We start from the raw sequence: 14,843 nt of genomic DNA, 5'->3' as shown, positions 1-14,843 counted from the left end.
AAGTCTGCTTTTCTGAAGTCCAAGGTCTGTATTTTGCTATTCTTCTTTCTTCCTTTTTTCAGGATCCTGAACTCAACCATCTCATGGTCACTGCTGCCTAGGTTGCCACCCACTTCTACTTCCCCTGTCAATTCTTCCCTGTTTGTAAGCAGCAGGGCAAAAGGAGCACGGCCCCTACTCGGTTCCTCCAGCACTTGTACCAGGAAGTTGTCCCCAGCACTCTCCAAAATCATCCCGACTGCCAGTTTGAGAACCCCTGGATTACGCTGATGTTTGGAGTGAATGGTTGTGAGGATCTTGGTGTTGACAGCACATCTTTCACTGAACAGACTGACTATTGGAACTTACCACAAAGAGTACTTTTACTGTGCAGACCGCTCTAATGGATCTCAGCTCCCTGCAAGGCAGCCTCACTGATTCTCTGCTGGACTCGACTAACTCCATGAGCATACACTGCTGCGAACAAGCTCCTCCAAGTTAGTCTGCAGACACTGAGCCTTTTGGGAGGGTGGTTTCCAGAGGTTTCCCTGTAGTGCTGTTCGGAGTTGGTAGCTTCAGCAGAGTGATTTTGGAGAGCAGCTGGCTCTTGCTCTTTGTTTTTGTGAAAGTGATGCCAAAGCTCAGTACAGATCTGGCATGTTGACATTTTTGGCTTCAGGCCGATACAGAGATCACTTTAAGGCAACTGGTGAAGAGGATCCATTTGACCGAGCGGTAGCTGAATTTACATTGCTGTAGAAAGCAATAACAGAGTCCCAACTTTCAGAAGCTCAGCAGCATAGCTTTACTCCATGATCTGCTTTGAGGACAGAACATAGAAGTGCTCCAGACTGGCTTCTGCCTAGATTTAAGGGAGTCTTTTGGGGTGTCTCTGCTCTGGATATAAGATGCTCCCCACAAAGATTGATTGTGCTCGGTGATGTTTCAAGGCACATCTGACTCCTTTATATATTGTTGTAGACTCTAAGACAGAGGAACTTGTGGTCGTGCTGGTCAGTGAGTGACATCTTTCTGCTTCCTTCCTCCTTCCGAGTTGACATAGAGGAAATCTTCCAGGGGCAAAACTGCATGAAATGTGCAGACATTTTCACACACCAAAGTGTGGTGTTGAAGGCTGTACTGAAGCATCATGAGAAATGCTCTGAAAAAAATTTGTCAGCTATAGGCAAACTCTCATGGTGTCAAGGCTTCATTGTAATCTGTGGTAACTATTACAAATGGGACAGTAAAATTAAATGACAGTAAATTAAAGTAGTCAGTGATTCACAGAGTGACAGGCTGCATATAAAATCATGTTTCCAAATAGGCTCATATATCCCAGAGTGTCAGAAGGTACAAACACAATACAAGTGAAGAGGCTGATTATAAGGCAACATCGATCAGCAAGTATTTCTAGAATACTTAGATATGAGAAGATGCAACAGCATTCATTCAAGGTCTGCGTGTAGCTCATATGGACCAGTTCTGTACCTACTATGGGCCAGATTCTCAAACCCCTTACATAAGGGGATGCCTAGATGGTGTAAAGCCAGTAGCTCTGTACCCCTCGTCCTGGCTGTATCCTCACCCACTTAGAATGGGGCATATTGTGGTGCGAGGGGTAGCTGCAGCACACTGCTACCATGGTCCTGGGCTAGAGGAAAGGGCCCTGGGGGCTGTTGTTATCAGGGAAAGATAAAGCAGCCCTGAGACTACTCTAAGGCTTAGTCTACACTGCCGCCTGTATCGGCAAAACGTACGTCATTCAGGGGTGTAAATATTACACCCCCGAGCGACATAAGTTACACCAACATAAGCCCTAGTATACACAGCACTACGTTGGCAGGAGAGCTTCTCCCACTGACATAGCTTATGCCACTTGTGAGGGTGTTTTTTTTAACAACACCTATTGAACTAAGCACTTGGGAAGCAGGGGAAGGGAAACTCTTAATTATTCACCACTCCCACTTCTTCAGTTAAGGGTTGGCAGAGCCACCAATCAAAATTTGATTTATCGAACCAAAAAGGAAAAATGGGACTAAACACTCAAGGCATTTTCTAGTTGGGAGAAGGAGGAAAATCAGACTTTCTTGGAGAATGGTTGTGGGTAAGACAAGAACTCTTTCAGGCCACTGTCATGCATGCCTATGTGAACGCTGTAACGGTTAACCGTTTAACTGGTAGAATTTTAGTAGGTTAAACAGTTACTATTTTTAAACCCTATTTACGTCCCTAGAAAGGCCTAGCTAGTCTATGGCCTGGTCTACACTAGGAAATTAGGTCTGTATAACTGTGTTGCTCAGGGGTATGAGAAACCCTCCTGTCAGCATAGATAAGAGTCTTCTCTGAAGTGCTACAGCGGTCGTGCTGTTGCGGATTAGGTGTAGACAAACCCATAGACCTGACTTCTCAGATCACATCTCCTCCTATTCCTCCCCATGGTCTCTGTGCTCAGCAGGCGCTCTCAAGCTGTTAAGTCCCAAGGAAAAATTGTTAGAGTTGATAGTAGGATGTTCCATATAAAGGTGCACCCAATTTTACAACTTGCTGTTGCTAGAAATCCACCACAGCCCAAATTCGGCAACCTTTTAGTGCAAGATGCAGTTTACGTCTCTTCAAAATCAGGCTGACAAACATGAAATATTGGAACCCCACAGGGCAAAGAGTCTTGTGAAAGTTAATTGTCTCTGGCAAGACAAGGGATTTCCCGGCTCATTACTGATTACAATATTAAACTATTGTTAATATTGTAAAACATGCCCAGATTTGGCAAATCAGTGCAGTTCATGATGAAGGAATGCAACAGATGCTTTTGCTCCTTTCTGCTCTTCCTCAGAAGCATCCGATATATACTGAAAAGTGATGGCAACAGAGTGGAATCCTGCAGCACAGTCTAGAGGAAATCCCCAGGAAAAGAAAAGTGCATTTGCTCCTCTAGGAATGAACGTAGCTGCTTGAGTGGCCTTGCCTAACCTGTAATAGACCATAGGCTCATCATCAGCACCTGAAATATCAAAATCCTGACAAGGAGGTGTAGGCAGACTCTGTAGCTGCCTCAGTGAGACCTAAATTGAGGGGGGAAGGAAAGACACCATGGGAATAAGATGAATTTGCTGAAGGCTTTGAATTTCAGATCTTGACTTTATCCTAATCCATGTATCCTTCTGCTGGAAAACCTCAGAAAAATAGGTACAGTTAGGGGAGCATTTAAAGCCAGAAAATGTGTTGGTCTTCCTTCATATGTAAAATAACGATCAGTCTCTCTAATGACTTAGCATTTCCCATTCTCAGGCACCTCTTCTGCTCTTCCTAGAGGAGCAGGAACATAGGATTTCTTATAACTGTTCAGGCTGCTAGTCATTACGTCTGGAATTTTGCCTATAGCTTTAATGTCATGGCTCAGGCAAGGGGAATGCACAGCTTTAAAGCTGCTCCCACAACTCTCCTGCCTGGTACAGATGAGCAGTTAGTCTGGGGTAAGGCTCCAATGGTGTGGTAGGGCTCCAATGGCGTGGTAGGGGGGATTGCTTGAGTCCTTCCTTACTCCAGCCCCACAACTGTTGACTAATTGTCTGAGGAATTGAGAAGAGTTAGATCCCTCAGTGTTATTTCAGGTGGTTGAGGAGGGGGAAGAAATCAGGGTATGCCAACAGACTGAGCAGGGACCGGGTGGAAAGCCTTCTCATGTGACATTTAGTCACCTTTACCTCTTGTAGTAGAGTATGTGGTGGTGAGAAATTCCCTCCTCTTTAACCCTCCCTCCAACCCCCTCCCACAACCCCCGGAGCAAAAATAATAAAGCCCTATGAATTGCAGTGGCTCATCTATATGTCAGGGAGGCAAAAAGCAATCTGAAATGCTGTGCAGGGGAGGCTAGAATGGGCAGGAGTTTCCTATCTGATATCTTGTAGGCCATCAGTGCCAGAGTTCTGAGGTAGAGTGACGGCAGGATGGTTTTTCTCTTTGTGTCTTCACCTTATGCATAGCATTGAAGCAGTTCAGCTGGATGCACTGCCTCTTTCAGAGGAGGAAAAAGTGCTTTCTCTCCATTGCTGGGACTCAGCAAAGAGAAGCAGACAAGCTACTTTAGTATAGCATGCTAACATATCATTAGAACATTGATAGGTGATCACTGTTTTGGGAGGGACAGGCGTCCTCTCTAACTTGCTCTTATATGTATCCAGTGGATGCCTGGAATCTTCTGGTGGTTCACAGAGTACAGTTTGAATGTGACTTGATGGGCTGTTTATAGCATTTTGGCAAATAGACTGTTTAGGAGCTGTCCACTGGGGAAAGAAAATGCATGTGGCGTGTTTATTTGATTTTTACTCCCTCCCTAGAATGTCTGAATTAATTGAGAAGGAGACTGAAGAATACCGCAAGGGGGATCCGGACCCGTTTGATGACAGACACCCTGGTAAGGCCTGGTAAACACAATGCCTTGTGTGTGACCCCACTCTGTTTCAGGAGAAAATTAGTCATTCATATGTTTAAAATATACCCAAAAGACTAGCCTGAAGGTCCTCACTGCTGGTTAAGTCCTGGCATCACTACTCAGCTTACTAACCTTGTTTTATAGTTTTGTCACTTGGCATTTCTGACTGTAAGAGGTCTAGGCTCCAGGCACAATTTTGAATGGCTTTTTTGGATGTTGATGTGGGGACTAATTTGGAGATCCTTGTCTTGGGCCCTGTCTATACTACAAGTATGATAGCAGCATAGCTACACTGCTGTAGCTATGTAGGCATAACCCCATAGTGTAGACGCAGCCTACAGCAATGTAAAGTGTTTTTCCATCGCTGTAAATACACCACCTCCCTGAGCGATGGTAACTAAGTTGATGGAAGCATTATTCCATTGACCTAGCTGTGTTTACACTGAGGGTTAGGTTGACATAGCCATGGAGCACAGTGGTCTCTGTTTTTCATACCGCTGAGCACCAGAGCTCATGAGAACATAAGAACACAGGACGGCCATACTGGGTCAGACCAATGGTCCATGTAGCCCAGCTTCCTGTCTTCCAACTGTGGTCAATGCCACATGCGTCAGAGGGATTGAACAGGATAAGTAATCCATCCCCTGTCATCCATTACCAGCTTCTGGCAAACAGAGCATGGTTTTGCATCCCTGCCTATCCTGGCTAATAGCCATTGATGGACCTATCCTCCATGAACTTACCTAGTTCTTTTTTGAACCCTGTTATAGTATTGGCCTTCACAACATCCTCTGGCAAAGAGTTCCTCAGGTTGACTGTGTTGTTTGAAGAAATACTTCCTTTTGTTTGTTTTAAACCTGCTGCCTATTAATTTCATTTGGTGACACCTAGTTTTTGTGTTATGAGACTTATTTATGAGACTAATACTTATTTACTTTTTCCACACCAGTCATGATTTTATAGACCTCTATCATATTCCTCCTTTTTCGTTACTTTTCCAAGCTGAAAAATTCTAGTTTTTTAAATCTCTTCTCATATGGAAGCTGTTCCATACCCCTAATAATTTTTTTTGCCCTTTTCTGTACCTTTTCTAATTCCAATATATCTTTTTGAGATGGGGCAACCAGATCTGCACGCAATATTCAAGATGAGGGTATACCATGGATTTATATAGAGGCAATATGATCTTTTCTGTCTTATTATCTATCCCTTTCCTAATGATTCCCAACATTCTGTTAGCTTTTTTGACTGCTCCTGCACGTGAGTGGATGTTTCCTGAGAACTATCCACAATGACTCCAAGATTTCTTTCTTGAGTGGTAACAGCTAATTTAGATCCCATCATGTAGTATGTACAGTTGGGTTTATGTTTTCCAATGTGAATTACTTTACATTTATCAACATTGAATATCATCTGCCATTTTGTTGCCCAGTCACCCAGTTTTGTGAGATCACTTTGGAACTCTTCACAGTTTGCTTTGGACTTAACTATCTTGAGTAGTTTTGTATCATCTGCAGATTTTCTCATCTCACTGTTTAACTCTTTTTCCAGATCCTTTACCTCTGTTGCTCTAAATTTTCAATGTAGACCTGGCCTGGTTCTCCAGATTTCCAATTTGGAAGAGGTTAGAGCAGGGGTCGGCAACCTGCGGCACACGTACCGATTTTTACTAGCACGCTGCTGCCAGCTGGGTCCTGGCTGCCGGCCCCGCTCAGCCTGCTGCTAGCCTGGGTGAATGGAACTCCAGGCTGGCAGCAGGCTGAGCGGGGCCAGTGACCAGGAGCCGGCGGATGGAACCCCAGACCGTCAGCAGGCTGAGCCACTCAGCCCGTTGCTGGTCTGGGGTTCTGGCCGCTGGCCCCTTGCCAGCCGGGATCCCGGCCCGCAGCCCTGCTCAGCCTGCAGTCGGCTTGGGTGAACGGAACCCCTGGCTGGCAGCGGGCTGAGCAGGGCTGGCGGCTGGGACCCCAGCTGACAGGAGCCAGCGGAACTCCACACCGGCAGCGGGTGAGCTGCTGCCGGTCCGGAGTTCTGTCCGCCACCGAGCTCAGCCCACTGATGGTCTGGGGCTCCAGCCGCTGGCCCCTTACCAGCCAGGGTCCTGCCCATTGGCTCCACTCAGCCTGCTGCTGGCCTGGCATACCAGTCGCCGGCCCCGCTCACCTCACTGCTGGTCTGGGGTTCCAGCCACCTGGCCCCCTGCCAACCCAGGTCAGGGCCTCCGGCCCTGCTCAGCCCTCCTGCTGGCTTGGGGTACAGGCAGCCAGCCCAGGGTTCTGCTCCTGGCCTGGGCCCAGCGCTCTGAAGCCCTTATAAAAAATTACAGTGCAATTAACTGAAAAACTTGAAAACTTAAAAACTTTGTATATTACAGTAATCGTTAAAACATGTATAATGTTAATAAATACATAGGTTTGATGAAACAAAGTAGTTATATTTATGTGCCTGTGCTTAATTTGTGTTTTCGATGATTTACCTTCTAAAAAAATCTCACCTGTCTCGCACCCCCAGAAAGGGCATCTCACACCCCCGGTTAAGAACCACTGCACTAAACTGATAAGATCTGCATTTTAATTTTATTTTAAATGAAGCTGCTTAAACATTTTAAAAACCTTGTTTACTTTACATACAACAATAGTTTAGTTATATAATATAGACTTAGAGAGAGAGACCTTCTAAAAACGTTAAAATATATTACCGGCACACTAAACCTTAAATTAGAGTGAATAAATGAAGACTCAGCACACCACTTCTGAAAGGTTGCTGACCCCTGGGTTAGAGATTGCAGTCTGAATCTCATGCACCCTCATACACCCCAATTAGCAGGATCAATCTTACACAAAAGACGACTTACATGAGGAATCATAGGTTTCAGAGTAGCAGCCGTGTTAGTCTGTATTCGCAGAAAGAAAAGGAGGACTTGTGGTACCTTAGCGACTAACAAATTTATTTGAGCATAAGCTTTCGTGAGCTACAGCTCACTTCATCGGATGCATTCAGTAACGAGAGTGATCACTTAAGGTGAGCTATTAAGCAGGAGAGCGGGGCGGGAGGGGAACTTTTGTAGTGATAATCTTGTTACAGTGTGTACGGTAACACTGATTGTTTCATGTTCTCTGTATATAAATCTCCTCGCCATATTTTCCACTGAATGCATCCGATGAAGTGACCTGTAGCTCACGAAAGCTTATGCTCAAATAAATTTGTTAGTCTCTAAGGTGCCACAAGTACTCCTTTTCTTTTTGCGAATGCAGACTAACACGGCTGCTACTCTGAAACCTATGATTTCTCATGTAAGTCGTCTTTTGTGTAAGATTGATCCTGCTAATTGGGGTGTCCGACAGCCAGTTTTGCTGTGGCATGACTTAGTTTTATACTTCAGTATTGGCCATGAAGCCTAGAGCTTGTTAAATGACAAGCCATTTAGAGCTGTCAAGTTTACCAAGTGACTGTCTCCTTTCTTTGCTCTTCCATTCTTTTTTGGTTGTAATATTTTGTTTAGCTAAGGAGGTCTGAATATTAGCTCAGCCCCTTCTTTCTGCCTTGCCAGGTCGAGCAGATCCAGAGTGTATGCTGGGCCATCTGCTGAGAATACTTTTCAAGAACGACGACTTCATGAATGCGGTAGGTTTTCTATTTGCATTTATCCTAAGAATTATAATTGACAAATGATGACACTTCCCTGTTACCTGTAATGGTTTGTCTTTATCTGCCCTGGGCTCGTTAGCCTGAGTGCTTGTGTTTTTTGTTTTTAGTCCAGTCCATGTTGGAGTTTTTCTACTGTTAGGAATATTTCTTCCAAATGCTGGTTTTAAAACGGGGTTAAAGGTGACTTGCCTCCCTCTATTAAAGTGGAGGGAAGGACGTTTTCTAAATGTAGATCATAATGCGCATACTATGTAATATAAAAAACAAAAATGGAGTCAAGCCTGGTCCAGATTCGCCAGGTAAATTGTTAAAACAGTCTCTAATACTAGTAATACAGCTACGCCTGTGGATGCTTTTACATGCTGGACTGGTTGCGGGAGCTGGGGAAGAAAATGAGTTCTAGGGGACTGAGCAGAGGGCTAGGAGTTACTGGCTCTTTTCCTGCACTGCTAACACTTTGTACTTACAACATCTTTTATTTAATATTTAAATTGCAGTAGCAACCAGAGGCCTGAATTGGTATTGGCCCTCTAAAAACTCACATTAAGACATGGACCCTGCCCCAAATTGCTTGCATATCACTTGTCAGACTATAAAGGGTCAGTAAAAAGGCATACAAACAACTAAGAAAAACTCTTGTGCATTGAATTTTCTAAACAAAATAAATGCCAGTTATTTTCCTCTGCCTCAAGCCATCATTGATTAACTGGTTTCGTAAAGGCATTGTAGCCTTACAGATTAGTCCAGAGTGGGCAATATAGAAGAGAGAACTTTATTTGGCTGAGAAAAAAATAAATTGTGCTGTCCTTCCACTTCTTTTCTGATACATCAGAGAGGAAGAGTCACCAGGCAGTTGGCTATGCTCTCTCTGAAGCTATGTCTACACTATAGATTATGTTGGCATCACTTATGTTGCTCAGGGGTGTAAATAAACCACACAGTGCAGCTGCAGTGCTGTATATGTAGACAAGCCCTAAAGTGTAGGTCAAGGATTTACACACTGACAATGCTACTGGTATCTTCCCCTTTGCTCCCATGTTTTGTAAAGCTAGGGGAGTCACTAATGATTTCACTGTGCTGCACTGTTTTGAGTAGGAGTTGTGAATTTCAGGCCACTCCTATTCCTGATATTCTTCCCCCAGCTGGTGAATGCTTACGTGATGACAAGCAGGGAACCCCCATTAAATACTGCTGCCTGCCGACTCCTTCTGGACATCATGCCAGGACTGGAAACTGCTGTTGTCTTTCAGGAAAAGGTACCATGTATAGCAATACTGGTTATAAATGCTTGGTGTATTCAGCGTTCTAGGAGCTCCCATGCTCGTTTTGGATAAATCTGTACAAATGGAAGTTTAAAATGCAGTTTCTTGGACACAATCTCTACTCAATTTTATTAATGTTTAATTTTAAAAGGGCACTTCAATAGTTGTAGTGTTGTTAAGCTAAATTAATCAAACCCTCAGGCATTTCTAGGCTGCTCATGTGCGTTGAAGGCCAACTTGCATACTCCTACATCAGAGGAACAGGAACCAAAAAGTCATCTGTTTTGGGAACTCTTGCAGCCATAATGTTCTGGATATAAATTCAATAGACATTAACACGATGCAGCAGTGTGCTAGCAATCAGCTTGTTAAGACTCTCTAGATTTTGTAATCTCATTCCTTGAAATGCAAACATTATAGTGGGACAGTAGCACCACTACAGTTAAGGTAGTGACAAGTTTACTGGTCTAAACTTTAAATCCACATGCTTACCCAGACTGCCTTGAAAACTGCTGTGCCTCCTTGGGGATCCCCTTGTGACTGAGTGCCTGAGATGGACCACATTGAGAACGGTGCCCACAGAGCAAACTGCAAGAAATAGGGCAGACAATCCCCTCAAACTGGTGATTTATTCTATAATTAGATTCACCAAATCAGTAACAAAGAACTTCTGTATCACCATACTGATAGACACCAACTCCATGGGTGCTCCAGCCCTGGAGCACTTTGGCAGCCAGCTCCTCCCCCCTCCCCCCAGTGCCTCCCACCCACCGGCAGTTCTGCTGATCAGCTCCTCCCTCTCCGTCCCAGTGCCTCCCCTGGCGTGCAGGCGGCGCTGGGGGAGGGGGAGGAGTGGGGACAGGGTGTGGTCAGGGGAGGGTTGGAACTGGGCAGAAAGAGGCAGTGAGGGGGTGGTGTGGGAAGAGGCTGGGCCAGGGTGGGGGTTTGGGGGAAGGGGTGGAGTTGGGGGCAGGGTCTGGGCCAGAGCAGTGGTTGAGCACCCCTGAAGCAAGGAGGAAGCCAGCGCCTGTGACCACACTGGTGGACAAGAAGTCAGAAATGATCCCCTTTAGACATTCCAGCCCCAGGCTCCCATCCACACAACTAAGTCTGATATAGTGAGAGGTTATTGAAAACCCATTTCACCATATATGAGGTTCTTACTGATCCCAAAGGATCAGACACTTACCCCAGATCAATATGTATCTCAGATCTTACACAAATATCATGCTGTCAGCCAATCCTTAGTAAACTGTCTCAAGATTTAATAATAAAAGAAGAGAGTTATAAATGGTTAATGGATCATATTCACACAAATGATTGCAAAGTCCTTCTATCAGGTTTGTAGCAGTGATGGAATAGACTGCAGGCTTGTGAAGTGTCTCTGGTAACTTCCAAAAGGTTGAAAGGTCTTCAGTCCATAGTTCAAGATGCTTCTTTTAGTTGTAAATCCACAGTCCAGAGAATTAGAGCAGGAAAGAGGCAAATTAGGGGTGTCGAGGGTCTTTTATTTACTCATATTTACTGTCCCAAACAAAGCCCACACAGTCCCTGAATGTGGAAAGTTACTGGCCCAAGATGGTGTCCAGGGTCACATGAGCATATTACATGCCCTTAATGTTTTGCTGAATCACACGGGGTGGTGGTTGTTATCTGAGGCATCCTCTGGAAGAGCTATCTGGACAGGATGAGTTTCTTCAATGGCCCATTGAGAGAGTGGAGTGTCCTTGATAGGCCATCAACACAAAACTGTCCAGCCCTAATGTAAATTCTCTCTGGGGGGTGTCACCCAGGAATACAACACATATTTAAGATATAAGTACATAGCCAATATTCATAACTTCAGATACAGAAATGATACATGGATATAAACAAGATAATCATACTTAGCAGTTGTAACTTTTCCATTGTCACCTTATATGACATACTTTATACAAGATTTGTTGCAATTGTGTAACAGTGGTAGCAACAGTGATACAAATGGTACTTCTGGGGGAATTATGCACCACTGTGTGTGCACAGAATTCATGTCCCCTGCAGATTTCTTTGCTTCTCCTAAGAAAAACAACTTTCTGACAGGGAAGAAAAGGGAAGCTGCAAGAGCAGTCACACACCACTCCCTAGCTGTGCAGGTACATTGTTTCAGGCATCTGGAGCAGCCGGCGGAGAGGTAAATCACTGCGTGGCTGGAGACACCCAAGCCAGTGGCTCCTACCCTGAGCCCGGATCAGCTGCTAATCATGGCTGGGCTGGAGGCAGGAGAGGACAGGACTTCTTCCTCTGCAAGGAGTGGCTGGTGCTGTGTCAGACCCACCCCCAGAAACCTCCCACAGCTGCAGGAAGCTCAACATCCTCCCCTGCTTCCTGCCCCCATGGCTCCTCAGCTCCGGGAGGGAGGGGTCCCTGTATGGGGAGCTGCTCCCCCATTCGCCCAACCCCTGTGCATACCCAGACACCCCTGCCAAGCCTCACCCCGTACACCTGGAACCCCTATAGCCCTCCATACCTGAACCCCACCCCATTGAACATCAGCCCCTGTATCTGGAGCCCCCTGCACCCAGACCTCCAGACCACCCCCCACTGAGCTTCCTGCACTCAAACCCCCACTCTGACGAGCCCCCACATCCAGGCTCCCATGCCACTGACATCCAGTTAGCTGCTGAGCCCCCCAGACCTCTCCGCTGAGCCCCAACCACTTTCACCTAGAAGTCCCTGCAGAGTCCCATTGCCCCTGCATCTGGAACCACCCCAAGGAGCCACACCTAGACCCCCCACTGAGCTGCCTGCACCCAGATTGTCTCATACAGAATCCTCTCACCCCACACCAGCCCCTCCACACTTGAATCCTGCCTGGTTGAGCCTGCCTGCCACACAGCTGGTGCAGAGGGGCAGGGCACCAGGGTGTTTCTGGGGCAGCCCAGGCCTTGTGCTGTGTCAGAGTCAGATACAGCCTTGCCACTGAGTCTGTGTCCCCGGGATGGGGAGGCCGCAGGGTGATCTCCAACCTTCGTGCACTGCCATGCTGGAGCCTCTGCATTTATTTATTGACAAATAAAACTTGCAGAATTTTAAAATATTGTGTGCAGAATTTTTACTTTTTTGGTGCAGAATGCTCTCAGGAGTAAAATGAAAACGAGGAATCCAGTGGCACCTTAAAGACTAAAGTGGACTGGACTCTTTGTTTTTGTGGATACAGACTAACATGGCTATCCCCTGATACTTGACAGGAGTAGAATGGTCATCTTTCTTACACATAGCATCACGCCCCTTGTTATCTATATTTGAGATTGTTTGAGCAACGGGCTCCTGACACACAGCCCCCTTAAAAAAAAATCGAATGACACCAATATTTTATGGGTTTGTAACATACTTTTGCACACACTTGGGGCTCAAACTATCACTGATCCTCCTCAAGCTGATATTACTCATTTAGACTTGAACTTAGCTAGTGTCTGGCCTCCCCTGCCCTTTTTGAGAAGCAACATTTTAAAAGTTCTTTAGGATAACATTTGGATCTACAATGAAACCAATTTGCTGAGCCAGAGAAAGTTCTGCACACACGTGCTGCAAGACTGGGGCTCTGTTGCAAGGAAGAATGTTGCAGGCAACTTGACGTTGGAGTAAAGCCTTTTCTACACTTAAAAGGATTTGTAGATATAGCAGTACCATGAGAGCTATGCCAGAAACCCCTTCATCCTGCTGCCACTGGAGAGACAGTTTGTATGCCAGTGAAAAGTTCAGTTTAAATCAGTTGCCTGAATGGAATAAGGACTCTCTTGTTGGTATAATTGCAACTTTACTAGGACTTTGCTGGGATAGCTATGTAAGTTTAGGGATGTGATTTTCCCCCTCCTCCTCAGCTGACACAACTATGTCTATGTCTACAGTTAAACAGCTACAGCAGCATAGCTGCAGTGCTGCATCTGCGCTGCTGAAGTACTTCAGTGTAGCCACTCATTACAGTGACAGGAGGAGGTCGTCCGTCGTTATAGTTAATCCACCTCCCTGAGAGGCAGAAGCTAGGTCAATGGAAGAATTATTCCATTGACCTAGCACTGTCTACATCAGGGGTTAGGTCAGCTTAATTACGTTGCTTGTGAGTGTCGATTGTCATATACATGAGTGATGAAGATGGGCGTACTTAAATTTTTTAGTGTAGACCTGGCCTATACCAGTAAATTTTACAGTGTAGACCAGGTCAGCTGTATTGGAGCAGCTGCACTGATGCAGCTTTGCCTCTGCAGTGCTTAAGTGAAGATGCTGCTGTGCCGATGAGAGAGCTTCTCTTGTTGGTGTAGCTAAACCACCTCCCTGAGAGGCCGCAGCTATGTTCACAGGAGAAGTTCTCCTGTTGCCATAGCTCTGTCTGCACAGAGGGTTAGGTTGGTATAACTATGTCTCTTAATGGTGTGGATTTTTCACGCTGTTGAGCGACATGGTTACATAGATATAGGTCTGTGGTGTAGACCTGGCCTTAGTGATTTGCTCAAGGTGCCGTGCTGTAGCCATTGAACCTGAGCAGCACCCATGTACTGTGAGTTTGAGTCTTGCCCTATACAGCTTATTGAGGCCTTGTCTACACTTAAAAATTATGTCCACCTAGCTACCTTGCTTAGGGCTGTAAAAAATTTAGTGCCCTGAGCGCTGTAGTTAGGTTGCCCTACCCCACCTCCGGTGTAGACGTGGCTAGGTTGGCAGAAGAATTCTTTTGTCAATCTAGATACTGGCTCTTGGAGAGATGGATTAACTCCATGACAGAAAAAAAAACAACCCTTCTGTCGATGTAGGAAGTGTCTATGCTATGGCGCTGTAGCAGCTGTAGTGTAGACCTACCCTGAGAATATGTTCTGAGAATGATTTACTCTCTGAATTTGCTTCTGCAGGGGCTCCTGAAAGTTTTGCCCTTACAGCAGTGTATAAACTACACTTAACATATAAAAATGTTACTCCACTCCAGAAGACAGATTTTTTTAGATCTTTTTCACCTCTTTTAAAATGGAAATTTTGATGCTACCTCCACACCATTTTAATGCTGTGTCACATTAGGATCCAGGATAGAGCTGGTGGTGTAAGTTGGGGTCTTTTGGTTAAAAGGTTTCTCACATACAGGCCTCACCCCTCTCCCTTCAAATAAAGCGTTGATTTTAATATTCAGATTGTTCTAAAATCCATATGCATAGCGAAACTGTCTTGAAAATTGATATTCCACAATAAGGGTTGCGATAGAATTTGGAAGAAAGGGAGGAGAGAACCCATTGATGAATTAGTCAGTTCACTCCTCAGAGCTATTGTGTCAGACTGTATTACTCTTCATAGGTGTGGTGATTCATTTGAGAACATCCCATTGAGATGAATGAGCCATTTCATGCTTCTGCACTGCTTTTGTGCTGCACTATTTACTGCAGAGGGTTCAGAGCCCTCTGGCTTTCTTCACCCTTTTCTTCTCCCTGTGTTTCTGATGGAGCTTTGACTAATAAGGAAGTTTAATTTCTTGGTTGTGCAGAAATGTTGTCCTTTTC

General features: G+C 45.3%; 1 protein-coding gene across 5 annotated transcripts in view; it reads left to right on the top strand.

Moving 5' to 3' along the window:
* Positions 1–14,843, top strand: part of DCAF1 (DDB1 and CUL4 associated factor 1) — a 106,834-nt gene that overhangs the window by 13,406 nt on the left and 78,585 nt on the right. For 4 of the 5 annotated variants that reach the window (XR_012159884.1, XM_073352499.1, XM_078853733.1 and 1 more), the window contains exons 3-5: positions 4,320–4,396; positions 7,965–8,038; positions 9,205–9,318. Coding sequence is in view for 4 of the 5 variants with exons in the window: in XM_073352499.1 (XP_073208600.1) it covers positions 4,320–4,396; positions 7,965–8,038; positions 9,205–9,318 (265 nt within the window). In the remaining variant the exon portion in view is untranslated. Of the gene's footprint in view, positions 1–62; positions 1,205–4,319; positions 4,397–7,964; positions 8,039–9,204; positions 9,319–14,843 lie in introns of all 5 variants that reach the window. The other variant, XM_073352500.1, reaches the window with a different exon arrangement.

This window comes from Lepidochelys kempii, chromosome 7, assembly GCF_965140285.1.
Source record: "Lepidochelys kempii isolate rLepKem1 chromosome 7, rLepKem1.hap1, whole genome shotgun sequence".
NCBI classification, from domain to species: domain Eukaryota; kingdom Metazoa; phylum Chordata; order Testudines; family Cheloniidae; genus Lepidochelys; species Lepidochelys kempii.
The sequence above is the reverse complement of the archived record's forward strand: the minus strand, read 5'-3'. Positions and strand labels throughout refer to the sequence as shown.